This window comes from Protopterus annectens, chromosome 1.part1 (assembly GCF_019279795.1).
Source record: "Protopterus annectens isolate FY-2018-M chromosome 1.part1, PAN1.0, whole genome shotgun sequence".
NCBI lineage: Eukaryota > Metazoa > Chordata > Ceratodontiformes > Protopteridae > Protopterus > Protopterus annectens.
In genome coordinates, this window is record NC_056726.1 from 790,063,511 (window position 1) to 790,086,799 (window position 23,289).

General features: G+C 44.9%; 1 protein-coding gene across 2 annotated transcripts in view; it reads right to left on the minus strand.

The window, feature by feature from the left end:
* Window positions 1-23,289, minus strand: part of EPG5 (ectopic P-granules autophagy protein 5 homolog) — a 2,535,958-nt gene that overhangs the window by 1,902,952 nt on the left and 609,717 nt on the right. For both annotated transcript variants that reach the window (XM_044078183.1, XR_006365599.1), the window contains exon 11: window positions 14,067-14,224. In XM_044078183.1, coding sequence (XP_043934118.1) covers window positions 14,067-14,224 — 158 coding nt within the window. The remainder of the gene's footprint in view (window positions 1-14,066; window positions 14,225-23,289) is intronic.

A 23,289-nucleotide genomic window follows, 5' to 3' on the forward strand; every position in this document is an offset into this window, starting at 1 on the left:
AAGAAGAGTGATGGCCGCAGCCATAAGACCTAATACCTTTAGAACCATTCTGGCCTGTACCTTCTTGCTGGCCAGAATGATCCTGACATGAGTCTGAATGTCTGAAACTCTTTGTTCTGTAAGGGTAGCTGACATCCGAACAGTGTTTAAGTTTGCGCCTATGAAGGTAATAGACTGGCAGGGCAATAAGGATGACTTTTCGTAGTTGACTGAGATGCCCAAATGAGAACAAAGGTCTATTGTGTAATCCCTGGCTTGTATAAGCTGATGCCTGGTGGTGGCTGACAGGAGCCAGTCGTCGAGATACGGAAACACCTGGAATCCTTGACGTCTCAGGTGAGCCGTGACCACTGCCATGCATTTGGTGAACACTCTGGGGGCTGTAGTGAGACCAAAGGGCAGGGCTCTGAACTGGAAATGACTGGACCCCAGCCGGCGGAGAAATCTCCTGGAGCGTCTGTGAATTTTGATGTGATAGTACGCATCCTGAAGATCTATTGAGCACATCCAGTTGTCCTTCTGTAAGAAGGGTAGAATTGACTGAAGAGTGACCATTCGAATCTTGTCTTCCTGACAGACTTGTTGAGTCTGCTGAGATCCAATATTGGTCTCCAGTCTCCCGTCTTTTGGGGACCAAAAGAACCTTGAGTAGATTCCGGCTCTGAATGGTCTATTGTGACTGGCTGAATGGCTCTTTTTGCAGTAGTTTTGCGATCTCTAACTCTGCAATGTCCCTTAGACCGGTGGTACATCTGGAAGGGAACTTGAGGGAAGGGACTTTCCTCGAAAGGAATTATGTAACCCTTGGATATGATCGACTGTACCCATCTGTCTTGAGTGAGGGAATGCCAGGCTTCTGGGTACAGTGATAATCTTCCCCCGACTGCCTCCAAGGAGGGACAGCCGGGCAACACCTCAGGGATGCTGAAAAGGCTTCTCAGGAAGAGACTCCCTGTTGCCCTGATTCTTCGGACCCCCTCTGCCTCTAGAGCGGCGTCTGTTGTTGTTACCCCTCTGCCTCTAGGGGTAAACTGACCACGTGAATCCGGCGTGACTCCTTGGGATTTACGGAACCACATCTTCCCACCCTTCTGTCCTTTGGGATAAGGCCTAGAAGGGGTGGAAAAACGGACTCCAACAGCAGAAAGAGTCTTGCCGTCCTGCTCACACCTGGTCAAGGTTTCCTTCACCTGAGGGCCAAACAAAGCTGACCCATCAAAGGGAGAATTTGTGAAGGGCGCTTTAAAGGGATCCATAAAATCACATAGCCGCATCCAGGCTTGGCGTCTAAGAGCCACACCTGTGCCTGCGGCTCTACTCGCTCCATCAGCAGCATAAGATATTAGCCGCATGGAGGAGTTAGCAATGGAATTGAGGGTTCCTAGCTGCGAAGCAATCTTTTCTTGGGCCCCTGCAGCTGTAGGATCCTGAACTACTTCTCCCAGCTCCTTCAGGATATCTCTCTGGAGTCTGGTGAAGTGACAAAGATAATTCAGCGAGCATAGCAAAGGTCGCTGAGGAAAACATCCGCTTGCCGTACCTATCCATGGTCCTAGAGTCCTTATTAGGAGGATGGACGGCACGGAAGGATCTGCAAGTTCCTTTTGGTGGCCGCAGCCACCACCATGGCATCAGCGGGACACCCTTGGTAAGGAATTGTTTGTCACTAGGGGCAGTTATAAATTTAGAAGGCCTCCTAGGGACTGGCTCTACAGAGTCAGGAGCTGTCCACGCCTTCGTGCAATAACCTGCATAAGGGGTCGAAGGCGGAGACACCCAGGAGGTGGAGGGCCGAGATCCAAACGCCTCTAGGTATACTGACTCATCCTCAGAGGGATTGTTGGTGGGCCAGTTTTCCCTCTGTTTCAGAAGTTCTAGGATGTCTGAGAAGGAGACATCCTCAGAGGGGGATCTAGGGATCCCTCTGACTCATCAAAGTCAGTATCCGAGTGACAGACTCAGGGAGTCTACATGCTTCCTCTTACAAGTCCTCTTCCTAGGAGGATCTCCCGAAACATCAGGAGAATCCTCGGAAGAGGGGAAATTCCCAATGGGGAAACCTGAGGCGGAGGATCTCTGGGTCCTGTAGCAAGAGAAGTGGCAGAGATGTCAACAGGTACAATAGAGGGAGGAGCTACGGGAAGAGACTGCTGACTGATACCAGTGGCCAGTACACTCTTCATCACCTCGAATGCTCCCTCCCAGGCAGGTCCGAGAGACCCGCTCCAAGAGCTAGGAACTCCAGGGGCCACCGAAGGGAAGTCTCCGAGGCAGATGTCGGAGCCGAGCTCACCAAGGCCGAGGCTCCAAGGGAAGAGCGGGCTCGGACAAGGGTCCGATGCCACTCACCCCTCGGAGGAGACCATGGAAGCCCGACCACCGAATCCCTCTAAGGAAGAGGAGATAAGAGTAGGGGCTGAAGGAACAGAAGGGGGTATCCGTCCTCCAGCCGTAACAGTAACCATGCCCGAAGACTCCAACTCCAAGCTCTGGGGTAGAGTTGAAGGAGGAACTGTAACGGGGTGTGGACCAACAGTCGTCTGCTGAGACGGACTGTGTAGCATTTGGGCCAGTACCTGTGACTTGAGCAATCTACTGACCGCTCTCTCTAGGTCATGGTCTGACAACCTGGATGACCTTGAAGATCGGCTCCGATGGCTCCGTTCCGATAGAAGAGGCGAGGCCGGGCGAAGTATCGGCTCCAAGGAAGGAGCCCTCGACCTCTTCCTGGAATGGGCCACCGGATCCGATATTACTGATCCTGTCGGCACCGATTTCTCGGAGCCGGCAGAACGCCTCGATGTATCGGCTCCAGCGGAGCCGATACAGCCACCAAAGTAACGGTGTCGGAGCCGATCGGGCCGACACCGATGCCTGTGCCACATGGGTGTCGGAGCCGATCGGAGCCGACACGATGCCGTGCTGCGTGGGTGTCGGAGCCGGTCGGAACCGACACCACAGTGGTCAAAAGATTCGGCACCGATAGCCATCGGCGCGAAAGCTTAGTGGATCCAGAATCGGCTCCAGCCGAGCGATCTCGACTCTATACGGTCGGAGCCGAGGCCACAGGCTTAGAAACAGAAGCCTGGGTCTTGGCAGATTTAGTTGATTTTGTGGGGCCGACTTAGCCGGAGAGCCCTCCGGCTTAAGAAGACCCTGAGAATCAACTTATTCCTTCTCTCCTGCAGGACTCTCTGGCTGAAGGAGTGACAAATAGCACAGGAGTCCTGCAGGTGAAGAGGGCCTAAACAGTACAGGCAAGAAGTGTGACCGTCTGTCAGAGACATCTTCTGACAGCACGAGTCACACTTCTTAAAACCTGAAACCCTCTCTTTAGACATGGTGCCTAACAAAACACACACACACCAGTCCAATTAAATTAAACTAATACCAAAAAGGTATTTAGTAAAAAATACCAACACACACACCCTAACAGGGGGGGGGATGGGATAGGGAATTAACTGACTAAAAAAATTAAAAGAGACAGGGATTTCTGTCAGAAAAAGTTAAATTTAAAGTTAAACTATCAAAACAAATAGTTTTTAACTAAAAAGGGGCTTAAATGTCACAAATGTGAATTACTTACCAGGAGCTGGTAAAGAGAAGACCTCCCAAGCGAAGCGGCAAACGAGATCTGGGTACTTCCTGCCTTGCATCATGGGATATGGGGCTGCCTCGAGCTGGTAAAAGGAGTTCTCGAGCTAAAGCAAGTGCCGAGTCGGAGCCGAGGGATCGGCTCCGAACCCATCAAGCAAGAATGAAGGCGAGATTGACAACTTAACATCATCTACATTTATGGTAGGTGTACACAACTGTACTATGTTCTTCGTGTTTCACTGTTGCAGTCATTACATTTGGGTAGAGTCCCAAAGCTATGATTGGGAGGCTGGAGCTAAACAGCATGAGGAGCGGCTATGAGGCCCTGCAGAACTGCAGTGGCAAAGCCTGCCCTGGATTTAGAGTAGAGTGGCAGATGATAGTGCTTAGTAAAAGTGTGCACTGAACTCCAAGTAGCAGCCTCTAAAATGTCTTTGGTTGGTACTCCCTTGAGGAAGGCTGCTGAAGTGGCTGCAGCTCTGGTTGAATGTGGCCCAATACCCTTAGGCACCGGCTTGCCATGCTGTGAATAGCAGAAATTAATGCAGTGACCAATCCACTTTGAAATAGTCTGCTTTGAGATAGCCTTTCCTTGTGATCCTGCAGCATATGCCACTAGTAATTGCTCTGTCTTTCTGAAAACTATGGTTCTGTCCAAGTATCTAAGCTGTCTGTGTACGTCCAAAGAATGCAGAATTATCTCCCCCTTGTTCTGTGGATTTGGATAAAAAGTTGTCAGATGAATAGTTTGGTTAACAGCCACACTGGACACCACCTTAGGCATAAATTTTGGGTTTGTCCTCAGAGAAACCCTGTCTGGATAAAAAATGATAAAAGGTTCCACAGCCATGAGTGCCTGTAGCTCTGAAACTCGTCTTGCAGAAGTTATTGCTAGGAGCAGAGCTGTTTTCCAAGATAAAAACTTTATATCAGCAGTAGCAGCTGGCTCAAAAGGAGGCAGGGTGTGTTTTTCCAAGACATAGTTGAGGTCCCATGCAGGTATTGGTGATCTCCTTGGAGGCCTTAAGTTTCTGGCTCCTCTGAGGTACTGCCTTAACAAAGGGTGAGAAAAGATTGGTGGCTCTGTATTGTAATGAGCCGAAATGGCCGAGGCATGAATTTTAATTGATGAAAAAGCTAGGCCTTTGTCCAGCATCTCATTTAAGTATTGCAAAATCTGAGGAATATTTGGTACAGCTGTATCAGTTCCTTGTGCCTGGTTCCAATCACAGAATCTCTTCCATTTTCCAGCATAAGATTTTCTAGTACTAGGCCTTCTGGCTTCCAAAATGACATCCATCACAGCTTTACTGAGAGGTGTGTTTTGTATGACTACATTATCCGCCATGCTGCCAGGTTTAAGGTCCTGAGTTCGCTGTGCAGGATCTGATTGTTTTGCTGGGACAGTAGATGAGGTATTTGAGGTAAGGTCTAAGCTAGGCATTGAGACAAGTTCCTTAGGATTGGATACCAGTACTGGTGGGGCCAGTCTACGGCAATCAGGATCATCTTTGGCTTCTCCTGTCTGACCTTTAGGAGTACCTTGGGGAGGAGAGGCAGTGGAGGAAAGGCATATACTAATAGGTTCTTCCAGCTGAAAGATAGGGCGTCCACTTTCCATGCTTGTCTGTGATAAGTCGTTGTGCAGAATCTTTTTAGTTGGTAGTTGTGAGGAGAGGCAAATAGATCTATGTCCGGGCATTCCCATTTCCTTGTTATCATGCTGAAGACTTGTGGATCCAGCTGCCACTCGTGGGGATCCATGAGGTTTCTGCTTAGTTCGTCTGCCAAAGTATTTTCCTTTCCTGGCAGGAATTGTGCCTGCAGATGTACTTGGTAAGTCAATGCTGTGTCCCACAAAATCATGGCTAGTCTGTAAAGGGGATAAGAATCTGTGCCCCCCTGCTTGTTTATATACCACATTACCATGGTGTTGTCTTTATCAGTAGTTGTTCCGTATGAAGTAGGTCCTTGAAGGCTGTCAGGGCATTTTGAACAGCTAGCATCTCTTTTTGATTGATATGTAGATGCATTTGGTTTGAGGACCATGTGTCTTGAATGCATCTTCCTGCCATGTGGGCCCCCCATGCATAATCTGATGCATCCGTTGTTAGTGTCTGCCTGGCTGGGGGTAATGTGAAAGGCTGTCCCTTGTTCTGGTGACAAGCCTTCGCCCACCATCGAAACTCCTGTTGCAGGCAGGGAATGAGAGTAATCATTGTTTCCAGGCTGTGACAATGTTGAGTCCAATACTTTTTAGGTACCACTGAAGTTTCCTCATATGCAGTCCTGCATATGGAATAAGTAAGATGCAGGATGCCATGAAGCCCAAAGCCTGCAGAATTTTTCTTGCAGATAACTGGGCCTTTGTTGCCAACATTTTGAAATAGGTAGTCAGTTGCCTTTGTTTGTCTGGCGTGAGATAAGCCATCTGGGCAGTTGTATTTAAGCTTGCACCCAGGAATATTATCTCTTGAGAGGGTACTAGTTTTGATTTCATTTTGTTGACTGTGTACCCTAGGCATGTTAGAAGTCTTTTCACAAACGCCAGATGTGATAGAAGAATGTCCTTGTTCTCTGCTTGAATTAGACAGTCGTCCAAGTAAGGGTATAGTTGTATTCCTCTTTGTCTGCAGAATGCAATTACTGGTGCCAGGCACTTTGTAAAGACCCTGGGCGCAGTAGATAAGCCAAAGGGCAGTGCAGAGAATTGGTAATGCATTGAGCCAGCCTTGAATCTGAGGTATCTCCTGCATGACTGTCTGATTGGGACATGCAGATATGCCTCTTTTAGGTCTAAAGTTACAAGCCAAGCATTCTTGCCCAGCATGGGCAGAAGCTGCTGTAAAGTCAACATCTTGAATTTTGGTATATCCAGGAATGTGTTCAGAATAGATAGGTCCAGTATTGGTCTCCAGGGTTTGTCCTTTCTGGGTACCAAGAACAGTCTTGAGTAAAATCCTTGTCCCTGCTCTTGTTCTGGTACTTGTTGAATGGCCCCCATGGCCATGAGGGATGAGACTTGTTTTTGTGCCTCTGCCCATTGATTTTTTGGCAGGTCTGGCCAACCGTTTGCCCTTGGCAGGGTATGGAAGTGAAATCTGTAGCCTTGTGACACTATGTCTAGAACCCATTTGTCTTGGGTTATAATGTGCCATTTTTGAGTAAAAAGTGCTATTTTTCCCCCTAAGGATGCTGCCAGAAGATAAGTGCTTGATGCAGGCAGGAGGAAGTCATTGGGACTGTTTCCTGTATGGTTGTAATTTGTCTTCTCCACTTTTGGAGGTAGAAGCACCCCATTGCTTAGACCTGTACGAATCTTGCGGCTGGGATCTGCCTCTAGGGCATCTGGATCTGCCCCTTTGAGGTCTGTTTGACACTGCAAAGGACCAATTCTTTGTAGGCCAGTGTCTGGTAAACCTAGGTGGCTGTACCTGTAAGAAATCTTTGACCGTTTGCATAGATTTAGCTTTGTCCTCAATTTTCTTTAACACTTCTTCTGCCTTAACACCAAACAAGGTATCATGCTGTAATGGTGCATCTAATAATTTAGCTTTGACATGATCAGGCAGATTTTGTTCCTTTAACCAAGCATGCCTCCTAATTACAGAACCCGTAACAGCGGCCCTGCAGGAGGCCTCCAAAGAATCAAAACCACATTTGCAAAGTATGCTTTCCAACTTGTTCAGCTGCATGCAATAAATCCTGCATTTCTTTGTTTTCTGCACATTCAGAATTTACCAACATTTTCTGTTTAAGCAGTGTCATGACATATTGCTGATATTTGAGCATATGAAACTGGCAGTTTAAGGCCCTTATAGCCAAGGTAGCAGATGTGTAAATCTTTTTTCATCATCTATCCAGTACCCTAGAATCTCTATCAGAGGGGGTAGGGTTTTTTGCAGTGGAAGCCTTAACCCCTTTGGGACCCTCAGAAATAGTTTCTGGGTCTGCAGCAGGGTTTTTGAAAAGCAATTTATGAGAGTCAGGAACCCTGTAGTATCTGTCAGGCTTAACAGGAGTTGGAGGTAAGGAGTGAGGGGTCAGACTAGACTCTGAAAATACATCATCTACAATGTCTAACACAGGTGGAATAACTAGAGGCCTGTGTTGAGGTAGTAAAAGGAAGTCCCTGAGCCTTTTCTTAGATTCTGAAAAATCTTGGCTCTCCCAGTGGAAATGCTCCCTCATAGTATGCAAGGTTTCCCCAAAAGAGTAGTCATCAGGAGGAGGAGAAGCTGAAGGAATAGATTCTTCAGCATCAGAATCCTCATAGGGGGGAAGTGAATATTCCTGATCAGAAGAGGAATCAGAGGAAATGGAAACCTGATCCGAAGATTCATAGTCTGTCTCTTGCCTAGGCCTCTTATCAGGAGGGGGATGGGAACACCTGATCAAGGTAATTAAGTCTTCGGCCATTTTGAGCATTTGTTTTTTGGGCATGGAGGCCTGCCCATGTGGCTGGTGAACTTGCTTCTTTGCCTTTAAAGGTGCTTTAGTCTTTGCCATTGAAGCTGAAGTCGATTTAATGTATAATTGTCTACGTCTAAAGACACCCTCAGAGGCCAATGCCTGCTCAGCGGCTCTGGACCCATCTGAGGGAATAGTTTCCGAGGCTCCAATACCTTGAGTTTCCAGCGGCCTGACCAACTCCACGTGGGATTCAGTAGCAGCCTGCGACTCTAAAGTAGCGGGCGTCATGGGCTGCGAAAGCACCTCACTGAGAACCGGCAAACCGGCAACTGGCTTAGGAGAAGCTTCGTCGTTGGTTTTGGACCTCAGTAGTCTGTCTTTTTCTTTACATTTTTTGTGAACTCCGGTAGTCGGATGGCTATCCGACAACATTATATAATTAAATCTGCGCCCAAAATAGCTTAATGCAAAATTGTACCGACGCTTAATAGTGCGTTAGTTAAATCTAGCACCAAACCGACAACTTGAAACGTCGTGGTCAGGGCCCAGGCAAGGAATACAGTAAGAATCAAAGTCCTTATGAGGTATTTGCTTCCCACAAGAAATACAATTTTTAACTTTTTCTGACATCGGTCTGGAGCAAGAAAAAAGTTTCCCCAACAGGGTGCTTAGCTTTTAATGAAGACTTCGGATCTGAAACTCAAACCCGAAAATCTCAGGAGTCGGCCGACCAGCACTTGCGAACTGCTTCTGCTTCGGGCACTGCGCGGCAATAAAGACTGAAGAAAATGGTGTCGGCTGCTTCTTTTATACCCCTGACGACCTGACATCAGGGAAGGGGCGACAGCAGCCAACGCAGGACCCAAGACTTTGGAATTCAGGCCGACTGAGGGCAACCTGCCAGCAAGATTACCCAAATGTAATGACTGCAACAGTGAAACACGAAGAACATCCAAAGGAACATCCACAGAAAGTGGATCCAGGTTACAAGAAAGACACCAAACAGGAAAACCTCTTCCATTTGGATGAGTAGGATTTCCTAGTACTGGGTTTCCTGGCTTCCTGCAGGACCCTAAGTACGTCATCAGAAAAAAAGGCGTCTATGTGGAATAAAAATCCAATCATCCATGTGTCAGTTGAAGAGTATACAGGTGGGGATAGATGACAGATCCCTTCTCTTGTGTAAGAAGGTCCACCCTGTGAGGTAACTTGTGATGATTGCCCTTGGTTAAATGCAGAAGGGGGAACCAGTGCTTTCTCGGCCAAAAGGGAGTCACCAGCAAGACCTTGGGAGTGTCCTGCTGAATTCTGAACAGAACTTTTGGAAAGGCGGGAAGGGGAGGGAAAGCATAAAGAAGCACCCACTTCCAAGAAAATGAGAGGGCATCCACCTTCCACACCACAGGACCTGGGACTCTAGCACAAAACAGAGGAAGTTGTCTGCTCAGAGGGGAGGCACAAATAGATTTAGTTGAGGAGCACCCCACTCTTGGCCAATGTCTAGAAACACATCCCTGTGAAGCATCCATTCATGGGACTGAGTTAAGGACCTGCTGAAAGTGTCTGCCACAACATTTTGACCAGAGGAAATGCAAACTGCCTGAACAGTCACTTGATACTGGACAGCAAGATCCCATACCAGGAGTGCCAACCGGCAAAGAAGACAAGATCTTGTCCCCCAGGTTGTTTACATACCACATCACTGTGGTGCTGTCTGTAATACCTTGAGAGGTCCCAGGGATAAAAGGGGATGAAAAGCCTGAAGAGCCAGTAGAAAGGCTTTCATCTCTTTGACACTGATGTGCTGCTTCTTTTGAAGAGGAGACCACACCCCCTGCATCTTTAGGGAGCCAAAAGCTGCTCCCCAGCACACATCTGAAGCATCTGTGAACAGCTCCTGAGAGAGAAGAGGGGGATGAAAGGAGAGCCCTGGATTTAAGGATGAATGCTGGATCCACCAGTTGAGTTCCTTCTTGAGACAAGGTAGAAAAGGAACTACAAATTCTAGGGGATGAGCATACTGAAGGCAAACTGACTTCATGAACCACTGAAACTTCCTCATGTGAAGTTTGGCCAGAGGGAGCATAGGGATGGTGGATACCATGAAACCCAGAGCTCTCAGAAACCGCCTGGCTGAAATGGAAGCCAGAGGAAGAGGAATTTGAAAGAAAGAGATGAGGGTCAAGGCCTTGAGAGGAGGCAAGGATGCCAGCAAAGGTACCATCTGAATCCAGCAAACAAGAAAAACACGGTCCTGAGAAGGAGTCAGAGAAGACTTTTTGAAGTTTACTGTAAACCCCAAGCTCTGAAGAAAAAATGGAGATTTTTCAACAGGATCTCGGGAGAAGACGCCTGAAACAGCAGATCGTCCAAGCAGAAATATACTTGGATCCCCTGAAGCCTGCAAAAAGCAATCACAGGAGCAAGTAATTTTGTGAATACACTACGGTCAGTAGAAAGGTCAAAGGGCAAAGCAGAAAACTGAAATTGCCAGGAAGCAACAGAAAAATGCAAAAAGTTCCTGAAAAGGGAGTGGATTGGAATATGGAGATAAGCATCCTTGAGATCCAGAGAAACTATATAAGCCTAAGGAAGCAAAAGAGGGAACAAAATATGAAGGGACAACATTCGAAAAGTGGGCACCATCAGAAAAGTGTTTAGATGAGACAGGTCTAGAACTGGTCTCCAAGTACCCTCCTTTCTGGGCAACAGAAACATCCTGGAGTAAAATTCCCTCCCCCTTTGGGACACAGGCACATCTTGCATAGTATCCCTGAGTTAAAAGGTCCCAAAGCACCTCTGGGAAAAAAGGAGAGTTGTTCCCAAGGGAGATGAGGAATACTATAAGCGGGGAAAGGGATTTCCAAACCATGAAATACTCCTGGCAAATAATGGACAGACTCCAGGAATCCTGAGTAATCTTTAGCCAACAGGAAGAGAGAGACAGGGAGACAGAGATAAAGAAAAAGAGGTATGTAGCTGGGAAGAATAGGATAGTCAGACAACACATGGTTTATCCAGAAAGGAAGACGTCTGATGCCCTCAAGTCTGGGTAGCCTTAGCAGGAGGAGGAGGGCGAGATTGCCTGCAAACAAAGGCTGGCTTATTGGGGTAGTTTCTCTGAAATTTAGGAACAGGAGAAACAAACATGTTTGAGTTCCTGTAAAGCCTTTTCCTTATCCTGAAGGGACTTAAAACAAATCAGCAGCAGCTTCACCAAACATGTGTTGATTATTAAGAGAGGCATCCATCAACTTAGCCTTGATATCATCAGGCAAAAGTTGAAGCCTACGCTAAGAATACCTTCTCATCACTGACCCAAAGGCAGCAGTCCTAGAAGAAGCATCTGTTGCATCGTGACTACACTTGATGGAATAATTAGCCACCTGGGAGGAAGTCCCTAACAGGGAAAGAGCAGAAGTTTTACCCTCAGAGTGTGGAAGATCAGAAATAACCTGACAAGCCTAGGACAGGAGAGCCAACACATACCTGGACATATAGGTCTGATAATTAACAGCCCTAAAAGCCAAGGTAGCTGAGGTGTAAAACTTCTTACCTAGCCTTTCCATGGTTCTGCTGTTTTTATCAGACAGCAGTAACTTAGGCAAAGGAAGCAACTGAGAGGGCTTGTCAGAGGATACAGACACTACTGAGGGGTCAGCAGCAGGACACTCGTACAAAACTTTACAGTCCTCAGGCACCCTATAAAACCTATCAGGTTTTTTGGGAGCAGGGGTCTGAGAATCTGAAGCTTTAGAGGCATTGAAAAACGCATCCAACAAAGCAGCCAAAACAGGGGGAACCCAGCAGAAGGTTTATGAGATTCTATCTGCAGCAACTCATAGCACCGCTTATGAATCTCTCAGACCTGAGCACAATTCCATTTACAGAACTCCATCATCCTGGCGATTGTGTCCTCAAAAGAAATCTCTTCAAAGGCGTATCAAGACTGGTAGATTCCTCTTCCTCTGATCCACAGTCCAAAGGAGAAGGAATTTGAAAGGAGTAAGCAAGGAATTCCTCATCATAATCCAACTCCGCCTCAGAGGAATCCTGCTCTCTGGGTATTTTAAGGGCAGTAGAGGACCAAGTGATGAGCTGGAACAGAAACACCTTGAGGAGGTTTCAATGTCATCACAGCACTAAACAAACCTGAGTGAAGGCCTGCCACTCATTCTGTGGATCCTTAGGTGCAGGAGAAACACGTTTAGTTTTCCGTTTTTTCTTCTTTAGTGGGATGTCTGCTTTATAAAACATGGAAGGCTGTGACCCAGAATGGCATTCAATAACAGTTTTAGGGATGTCTTCTCAGACTAAAATCTGAGGATCACCCCTAGGCCCCTTGGAAATCATCAACTGTGGTCCCCCCCCCCCTTGAATGTCCGAAATGGACATCTGCAATGTCTCCTTGGACGTGCTTAAACCTGGATCCCCACCGGCTTCCAACCAGGTTGTGGCAGAGGAATCTGACAACAAAGCCGGATGAACCTTTGGGCATTTACTCAACTTGGGAGAAACTTCCAGCAGAGGCTTAACAGCAGAAGATTCTGGCCTAGGTTCCTTGGCCGCCTTCTTTCTTGATGGCTGTCCCTTGGGGCAGGAAAATCCCTTCATCGCATTTTTCGAGAAAAGCTTAAGTTGCTGATTTTCAAGATACTGCGCCAAAGAGGAAAGTCTACTACTCAAAGTAGCTGTGTGAGGTGCCATGGCAAAACAGACACTATTTGTGGCCGTCTTTATGGGGAATCTGTCTCCCACACTGGCATTTACCCCTCTTAGATGATATGAAGCCCTGCAAGCAACAAAAGGACAAGTAAAAAAGGAACCCCAATGGGGCTCTTATCTGCAATGACTCAGGGAAACCAGCAATGGAATGTACACTTTCAAACCGATGATTAAGAGATGGGGTTCGAACTGGCGGCAAAGAAGTTCTGAGGATATATCCAGACATCAACTTTATGCCCTATGCTATGTGAGTAGGATAGGTGTGACATACGGCATACCTTAAAGCAACCTAAGGCTTTGATAAGCCAGATGTCTGGCTGCCCTAGGCAGGAAATCCATATTATGATGAATACTGTAACAGTGTAATGGAAGGATATCATTCATTTTCCAATCAGCATGCGATCTGCAGGTTGCCCATTCTATAAAGTAGCCTAATGTGTAAATGTTACTGTTCCAGAATGTCTTGAAAGTGGGAATCTACAGTGATGTCATGAAGTACTTTTAGTAGCTTGGACAAGAAGAGTACTGCTAGGTAACTGAAGATGGGTTCTGTTCTTCTCAGAAACTTGATGCCAAATGGTGAAAGGAGGCTTTTGCTTTGATCTGGCAAACAAAATCACAAATCCAAAGAAAAAGTGTCTGGATTCTAAAAATGAATTATGATTTTCCTGTCTTCAATAACAACTATTTGGAGTTGGACTTTAAAACTACAGAAGGCTAGCGTACAGCAAGTGTCTTACAATGCTTTGCAGCAAAGTATTTTAAGTTCTATAGAAACTGCAAGCAGCAAACTGTACAAAAAGATCTACATACATATCTAAAGCTCAAGATACATGAATCACAGAGTAGACGCATCATTTAATGGCCTTACTATCTGATTAAGAAATATTAATTACCTTAAGGACAAATAGGTTCATAGGTTCATACTAGGCTATCTGCCAGAGGGCATTTACAAGCCTAGCCCATAGTTTTGTGGCTTACGCCACCCCTTTAGTATGGGGAACTATACCCATTATTTTGCTGTGCCTCTGTCGAGCAGTGACACTGAGGTAATCCCTGGGGTATATCTGCGATCTCCCATCCATTGGTCAAGATTTCTCTTGAACAAGGCCAGCGAGGTGCTCTGCCTCACATATACCGGGATGTGGTAAACCCCAGTGACCTAGTCCTGCACAAGATATAATAGAAATGTATCAATTGTATGATAGGCTATGTAACCCTCTTCTGTGGGAAGTTATGAATTATAGACTACAACACAACCTTTTCCAACAATCCTTTAAGAAAAATATCAGCAAGTTGTGAACTGGAAAAAATACAAAGCAGAAATATACCTTTGCACCTTTGCTTACAATCACTGGGATTTAAACTTGAACAGAGTCTTTCAAGATTTTCACCTTCTGCACAGTGCATGATGTAAAAAAGCTTCCAAAGCATACTGCTGGATAAAGTTCCATATGGCATCTCGGACATGAACAACCAAATTCCTAATCTGAGTAAGAAAATGAATACAATGAGTTATTCTGCAAAACCTGTACTACAATCTACTATGATAATGAAGTTAAAATCAAGTTGCCAATAATGTTGCTTGCAAAAAAAGGCAGTAAAGCACTTAAGTAAACTATTCATCAGGAAACTAAACTACCTAAAGTAAACCATGACAAGCAATTCAAGTTTTACAAATCCAGGGCCAAACTGTCAACACAAAGGAATTAACTATTTTTTTTCTCTTAAAGTGAACTAAGTTTTGAGCAAGAAGTTAATTGGTACCATTCATTGGTTTGTTACCACGATAATATGACAAATACAAATACTTGCAATAACAAGTGATCTTTCAGACAGACCTTTGCAATAGCCACACACTTTTAGCAGGTAGCTGCAAGCACAACCCCTTCAGCCCATGCAGCAGTGTTCATGTGCTAGACAGAAGGGGAGGTGTACCTCACTCATTTCTTGAAAGCGTAGAAAGCACCTGTACACAAAAGGTTACAGCAAATATATACAATTATTAACATGTACCTGAGCTGGAACATACAAAAGGTAGCTGAAGAGATTCCCAAGGCATATAGGGTACAGATGGTAGTTTAAACGGTACTATCTGCAGCGATCATCTTGAATAACAAAATATATGGCTAGTGCATGGATATACAGTTTAAGTAAGGGTAAATTTATAAAGAAAACACAATGGTGTGAGATTTTAAGATGTACTATGCTATGCTATGCTATGATGTGTTGGAAGACAGGGCAAAGATGAGTTACACTGAAATCAAGATGAGGTTATAAACCAGTTATACAGACTGTTAAGGGACACGAGTACTAAATGTTATGGACGTGGACTTGAGAAGAGCCAAAGAATCATAAAAGCAGTATGCCAACATGACAAAATATTAAGTCTAGTAATTATCGCAAATGATATGAACACAACCAATGGAAAACAGAGTATGGCAGAGCACTGTAAAAGGTGGTTAGACAACGGCAAGAAAAATGGTGAGGGCTACAAAGGTGCAAGATGAAATGGACTTTGTAGAAGGAATCAGGAAGGTGAACAAGGACTTTTTAAATATATTAAAAAAAGAAGGAAGGAAGGGCACAGCCAGCCAGGTTGTGTAAGGACAGAAAATCAAATACTTTTAGTTTGGTCTTTATAAAGAAAAGGAAGGGGAAGGTAACATGCTGGTAAGGTGTCTGGGTAGAGAAGGTGGAAAAATGAACTGATACCTACAGAGACAGAGAGAGGGGGGGAGGACATGGAGAATAAACTGCATGCCCTTAAAGAGGATAAAGCACAAGGACCACATGGGGTATCTCCCAGAGTCCTCAGTAAGTGGGACAGTATGCTGAAAGACTGTGTGATAGAGATCTTTAGGAGATCACTGGCCAGTGTTTAAGGAGAGGAGGACAGCAGGTGTTGTACTTTTGCACAAGTTCACTAGCAGAAAAAAATACTAAAGAACAGTAAAGGACACTGACAGAAGAGAAGGTTGTTTAATTTCCCAAAGGACAGCAATCTCCTGGCAGTAACCAGCATGGGTTAATGGTTAAACAGTGCTGTCAGTCAAACATGATCCAACTTAACTACAGGATTATAGAACTAGATGATGTGTGTACTTGGCAGGTGAGATCTCCTTGAATTCAGCACAGCTTCTGACGGAGTCGTATATATGTAGATGTTATTAGAACTGCCAGAGCTGGGAGTAGGACTAAAACAGATTAAACAACTGCACTGGTACACTTGGTTGTATAGAAGATCACAGAAGGTTTAAGTGAGAGGGTCATTACCAAGAAAAATATCTGAATAGTGGATTACTGCAGGGGACCATCCTGGGTCCATTAACTCATTACCCTATTAGTTTTAGATGTACACAAGACAAGAGAAGAGAAAAAAAAAGTTCAGCCTGTTCAGAAATGACACGAGAATAGGCACAGCAGGGGAAGATGGGGTGGGTGAAGCTAAAGAGTTGGAAAGCTAAGTGGGAAGAAAGATGGAAATGGAGGTTCCGCAGACAAATGCAAAATACTGTGTCTGAGCCAAAGCAACCCTGCTGTGAATTATTAAAGAGAAAAGTGACACTGAAGGCAAAAGTGCAACAAAATGACCTAGGGGTGTTTATCTCACCTAGAGTGGACCACCAAGAGCAGAATCTCCTAAAATAGTATCATCAGCATCTTGACTTATTACTGTTTATGTGCTAATAAAGTGTTCAGCTTCGTACCACCGAAAATATTTCCTAATAAATTAAAAGAATCTTTGAGCGATGTAATACAAGAAACAAAATGAAGATGTAAATATTATTGATTTCTGAAATATGATTTACTTGTGAAAATGGGATGTAGCTTTGTTTTTTGAGTGTTGTATGTATATTATGTGGTCTGGTTTCCTGTACAGTACAGTACAGTACAGTTTGAAAGTAAAAGCTTATAAACCAGGCAGCATGCAATTTCATGTCTCAAGTCTTTTCCTGCAGATACAAACACCAACTGTTAAATCTCCTACTGACCCCAATTTAGCATGGAAATTTTGGTGCCTTACTTCAAACTACCAGGGATCCAAAACAGGTACTGTGAAATCACAACTGAAGTGTGCTTTGGGATTATGCATATAAGATTACACACAAACCCTTTCATTACAGAACAGTAGAAGAACAAATCTGATAGCTGGTCATAGCACACTTTGTTACTGTGGTTAATATGAAGTACAGTTACGATCTCTTGGGACCTTTTTTCTGTATCTTTCCCAAACATACTTTCAGAAGCACCAACGACATAAATCTTACTGTTTATGACATCCAGTTATTCAAACAACCTCTGTGACTGCTGTGGTATGGCAAATGAACAGCAAGTATTCTAAAAACACTCTCTACTGCCAGTTTGAGTACAAAGATGAAATCAACTCATGTGCCTTATTACAGTCCTGAAACATCTTCCATCTCCTTATCGAATGTAATTAGGTCTCAAGTGGGATATAGCTCAAACAGCTGCAGGTGGCTTTCCATATCCAGATAGCTGTGCCTCAGTGAGTCTGAAACCATTCCTCCTCTCAGTTAATCCCCTTAACTTCTTTTGGCTGCATTATTTATTTCTTCCATTTGTTTGTCTTCTTGCGTACCATGCACTTTCCAGATCAGCATTATTACCTTTTCTCACACTTACATCTACTTATGAGTGGGTTCCAATTTAATATAATTTGTTTACCAGGTAAGCACAATTTTCCTTCAACAGTTATCCTTTAATAAGGGCTAAGCTATTAGCACTGCCTGCATTCCATACATCTTGCATAAATTAATATGTAAACTATTTCCGGCTTCAAGAATAACACCCACTTTTTCAACTAATTCAGTCATAGTAAGCACTTCCTCCATTGTGTGAAGGCTCATCTGGATTTTAGAAGACAACATATACTTATTTGGCTTAGACACAGGACTCAGCACAGTAAAGTACAGTTTTGTACCTACCATAAATGTAGATGTTCGAGGATCCACATTGCTGCAGTCCTAACTATTGGGTAGTCCGCTGTCCAGTCGGCCCGAATACCAAAGTATATGGCTGACGTCGGTCAGGGCGCATTAGACTGACGTCAGTACGTCAGGGTACTAATGCGCATGACCGACGTCATATCCTCAGTCTTTTCTTGCCCCAGATGTCAGAAGACCCTGAAAAGATAAGGCCAAAAACAAAAACTCCCAAAATACCTGCACCAAAAAAGATATATATACAATATATACACAATTAGCAGAATATAACCTCACCTACACAACCACCCCTAAACACAGAGGGGAAGGAGGGAGGGTAAATTGGACTGCAGCAATGTGGATCCTCGAACATCTACATTTATGGTAGGTACAAAACTGTACTATGTTCTTCATTCCACATTGCTGCAGTCCTAACTATTGGGTAGAATCCCAAAGCAGAGGTAAGGGAGGCTGGCAAATCATAAGGAAGCAGGAACTGACAACATGCCTTGCAAAATAGCTGTGGCAAAACCAGCCCTAGACTTAGAGTAGAGAGGAAGGTGATAATGCTTAGAGAAAGTATGCACTGAACTCCAAGTAGCTGCCTCCAAAATATCCTTAGTTGCCACCCCACTTAGAAATGCTGTGGAAGTGGCAGTAGCCCTAGTGGAATGAGGCCTAATCCCAGCTGGAATCTCCTTGCCATGATGGGAATAACAAAATGTAATGCAACACCCAATCCACCTAGAAATAGTTTGTTTTGACACAGGCTTGCCCTTTGAAGTCAAAGCAAAAGAAACAAACAACTGCTGAGACTGCCTAAAATCCTTAGTCCTGCTCAAATAATAACGCAATAGCCTGTGTACATCTAAAGTGTGCAAAATCTTTTCCCCTTTATTTTGGGGATCTGCATAAAAGGTAGGCAAATGAATAGTTTGGTTTAAAGCCACACTAGAAACCACCTTAGGCATAAAGGAAGGATTAGTGCGTAAAGATACCCTATCCTTATGAAAAATCAAAAAGGCTCCACTGCCATAAGGGCCTGCAACTCAGAAACCCTTCTTGCAGAAGTAATGGCCAACAAAAAAGCAGTCTTCCATGACAAGTATTTCAATTCAGCAGTAGCCGCAGGCTCAAAAGGCTGTAGAGTAAGTTTCTCCAACACAAAATTGAGATCCCAAGCAGGAGTAGGAGCTCTACGTGGGGTCTTATATTCTTTGCCCCTCTAAGAAATTGCTTGAACAAAGGATGCGAAAACAATGGTGGGTCACAATCATAGTGAGCTGAAATAGCTGCAGCATGAATCTTAATGGAAGAGAAAGACAAACCTTTGTCCAGTAACTCAGTAAGATATTGAAGAGCCACACTCAAATTAGGCTCAGTAATCTCCAAATTGTTTGCTGCACTCCAAAACAAAAATCTCTTCCATTTTTCTGCATACACTTTCCTTGTACTAGGTCTTCTGGCTTCCATAATCACATTTAAAACTTGTTGAGGAAGCTGAGACCTGCTGTCTTTCAAAACAGAATATGCCAGGCTGTTAGATGTAGAGAGTGAAGCTTGACATTGAGCAGATGACCGTCCCTCTGAGACAACAGGTGTGGAATCAAGGGTAAAGGCCATGGAGGCTTCCTTACCAGACTCCTTAGTAATGGGTACCAGTGCTGCCGAGGCCAATCTGGAGCTATTAAAATCATCCTTGGCTTGTCTTGTCTGACCTTTAGAAGCACCTTTGGAAGAAGAGGCAGAGGTGGAAAGGCATACACATGAAGATTTTTCCAACTGAAAGAAAGAGCATCCACTTTCCAAGCTGTGTGATGAAATCCTTTCGTGCAAAACTTTGGCAGCTGGTGGTTTAGTGGAGAAGCGAACAGATCTATGTCTGGAGTTCCCCATGACACTGTCAATTTTGAAATACATGAAGATCCAGTTTCCACTCGTGGGGATCCATGATTTGTCTGCTTAATACATCTGCTAAGGAGTTCTGTGCTCCTGGCAGAAACCTTGCCTGAAGAGTTAGTTGCAGACTGAGCGCAGTCTCCCATAAAATCATTGCTTGTCTGCACAATGGGTAAGAATGTGTTCCCCCTTGTTTGTTGATGTACCACATGACAGTTGTGTTGTCTGTTAGAATCAACACCTGCCCTGGAAGAAGTAACTCCTTGAAAGCCATTAATGCAAACTGAACTGCTAACATCTCTTTCATGTTGATATGTAGATGCTGTAGTCTGGCAGGCCACTTGTCTTGTATCCACTTTCCATTTAGATGAGCTCCCCAAGCAACATCTGAGGCATCTGTCGTTAGAATCTGACTTGCCTCTGGCGGGTCACAGAGAGTCCCTTGTTTAGGTGACATTCCTGAGCCCACCACAAAAATTCCTTTTGAATGCAAGGTATTATTTGAATGACAGTGTCCAAATCCTGGCAGTGCTGTGTCCACAGATTTTTGAGATACCATTGTAGCTTCCTCATATGCAGTTTGGCATTGGGAAGCACCAGAATACAAGATGCCATGAACCCTAAGGCTTGAAGGACTGTCCTTGCAGTCAGCCCGGACTGAAGAGATAGATGATGGAAGTAACTGGAAAGATTCTTTTGTTTGTCCGGGGTTAAAAAGGCCATCTGGACTGCTGTATTCAGTCTCACACCCAGAAAGCACATGTCTTGAGAGGGTACTAGACTGGACTTTATTTCGTTCACAGAATACCCTAGGCATCTTAGCACTGCTATGACAAATTCCAGATGCTGTAGAAGATCTTCTTTTTCTTGAGCCAGAATCAGGCAGTCGTCCAAGTAAGGATAGATTTGGATTCCTTTTAGCCTGAAGTAAGCTATCACTGGAGCCAGAACCTTTGTGAATACTCTGGGCGCAGTAGATAAGCCAAAGGGCAATGCAGAGAACTGATAATGAGAAGTTCCAGCTCGAAAACGCAGATACTTCCTGCAACTTAGTCTGATTGGCACATGAAGGTAAGCTTCCTTGAGATCTAAAGTTACCATCCAGTGATCTTTGCCCAGCAGAGGTAAAAGCTGTTGTAACGTCAACATTTTGAACTTGGGAATGTCCAGATAAGTGTTGAGGATAGATAAATCCAGAATTGGTCTCCACGTGTTCCCCTTCTTTGGTACTAGGAACAGGCGAGAATAAAATCCTAGGCCCCTTTCCGGCACAGGAACTGACTGAATGGCCCCTATTTGGAGCAACAGAGAAATTTGCTTGTGAGCCTCTGTCCTTTGAAGAGGAGGAATGTCTGGCATGCCTTTGAAAGGAGGCAAGGTATGGAAATAAAACCTGTAACCGTGGTGAATAATATCCAGAACCCATCTGTCTTGGGTAATTAAATCCCAATTTTCTTTGAAAAGAGACAGCCTTCCTCCCAAAGGTGCTGCCAGGCGAGAATGTACTGGCAGCTGAAAAGGTAGGTCATTGGGTCTGCTTACGAAAGGACTGACCCCTGCCCTCACCAGAAGTCTGAGCAGGGGAACTCCCTGTCCTAGGCCTAAAAGAACCCTGAGCTCTGCCCCTACCACGTCTAGACCTACCCCTAGACTGGGAATCATAAGCAGGATAAGTCCATCCCTTAGTAGGCCAATTTCTACTAAACTTGGAGGCAGCACCTGTAAAAATCTTTAACAGTTTGCATAGACTTAGCCTTGTCCTCCATTTTCTTCAAAACTGCTTCCACAGGCGAACCAAACAACACATCAGACTGTAAAGGAGCATCCAAAATCCTTGTCTTAACATGCTCAGCTAAATTCTGATCTCTCAGCCAGGCGTGCCTCGAAGAACAGAACCAGTGGCAGCCACCCTGGAGGAGGCCTGCACAGCATCAAAACCACACTGCAAAGAATGTTTACCGACCTGTTCAGACACATGAACTAAATCCTGCAACTCTTTACACTCAATACCTTCAGCCAGAGCATCCACCTTAGATTTCAACTGTGAAAGAAGATAATTCTGATATTTTAACATGTGAAACTGACAATTCAACGCCCTCATGGCTAAAGTGGAAGAAGTATACACTTTCTTTCCCCATCTATCCAAAGCCCTTGCCTCTTTATCAGGAGGGACAGGATTTTTAACAACTGAGGCCTTCACACCTTTAGGCCCCTGAGAGACAGTTTCTGGGTCTGCCCTAGGACTCTTAAAAGATACTTATGAGCTTCAGGCACCCTATAATACCTATCTGGTTTAACTGGGGCAGGAGGCAAAGAATCAGGATTCAGGGAAGCCTCTGCAAACACATCTTCCACCACATTCAAAACAGGAGGTATAGCTAAAGGCCTATGCTGGGGTAAAACAAGAATTCCCTAAGCCTTTTCCTGGAATCAGAGAAATCTTGACCTTCCCATTTAAAATGCTCCCTCATGGAATGCAGAGTCTCTGAAAATGAAAAATCCTCAGGAGGAGAAGCAGAAGGAGTAGAATCATCCACATCAGAATCAGAATAAGGAGGGTACTCCTGCAAGTCTTCAGCCGAAGACTCCGAAGCCTCCGAGCATTGCTCAAAACTCTCAAACTCAGGTTCCACCCTAGGCCTCTTATCAGGAGGGGGCATAGAACCCCTAATCATAGTAATCAAATCCTCTGCCATTTTAAGCATATGTTTCTTAGGCAAAGATCCTGAAGTACTAGGAGAAACCCCCACAGAAGCTAAACTTGGCCTGCCCCTCAAAGAAGCCTTGGAAACTGAAGGAGAGGCTCTAACCACCTTAGAAAGAGAGGGAAGAACAGCCACCTGAGAAGCCCCCTCAGCCTGGCCTACTTCCTGAGAGGATACATCCTGTAACAGTAAAGTCTCTTCCTGAGACTCCAAAGAGACACCTGGCAAAACCTCCGGCTCCACTGAGCCTTCCAAAGAACCGACGTCTGGGACTGCCGGTTCCTCCACCCTAGGCTTTGCTGCTTTATCTTTGCGCTTTTAGCGAAGCGTCGGAGCATCCGACGGCATTTTATAATTACAACGCTTCCCAAACACTAACCTGGCACAGTCTAACCTTCTCTTAATAGTGCGTTTAATCTAGCACAAGAGCGGCATCCAACAACGTCGTGCTCAGGCCCTAAACAAGGTATACACAAAGTATGGTAATCCCTATGAGGTATCTGTTTCCCACAAGAAATACAGTTATTCACTTTTTCTGACATCCGGTTAAATACTGAGGCAAGAAAAAAGCAAAATATTCCCCAACGGGGTACTTAGCCAACTTTGATTCGGTCTGAAACTCTGACTTCAGAAACTTTCAGAACGCCAACCTGCACTCGCAAAATTGCTTCTGCATCGGACCATGCGGCAAAAAAGACTGAGGATATGACGTCGGTCATGCGCATTAGTACCCTGACGTACTGACGTCAGTCTAATGCGCCCTGACCGACGTCAGCCATATACTTTGGTATTCGGGCCGACTGGACAGCGGACTACCCAATAGTTAGGACTGCAGCAATGTGGAATGAAGAACATCAGGAGAAGCATTCCTTGAGAACATGAAGGTGACCAGTAGAGTCCCACTGGGACATTTGTTGTTTGATATGACATTCTCTACTCTCCACTTAACAAATCAGGATCTCTGGTTAAGAAAGTCCATGGATAACTGCAAGCTAAGAGTCTTT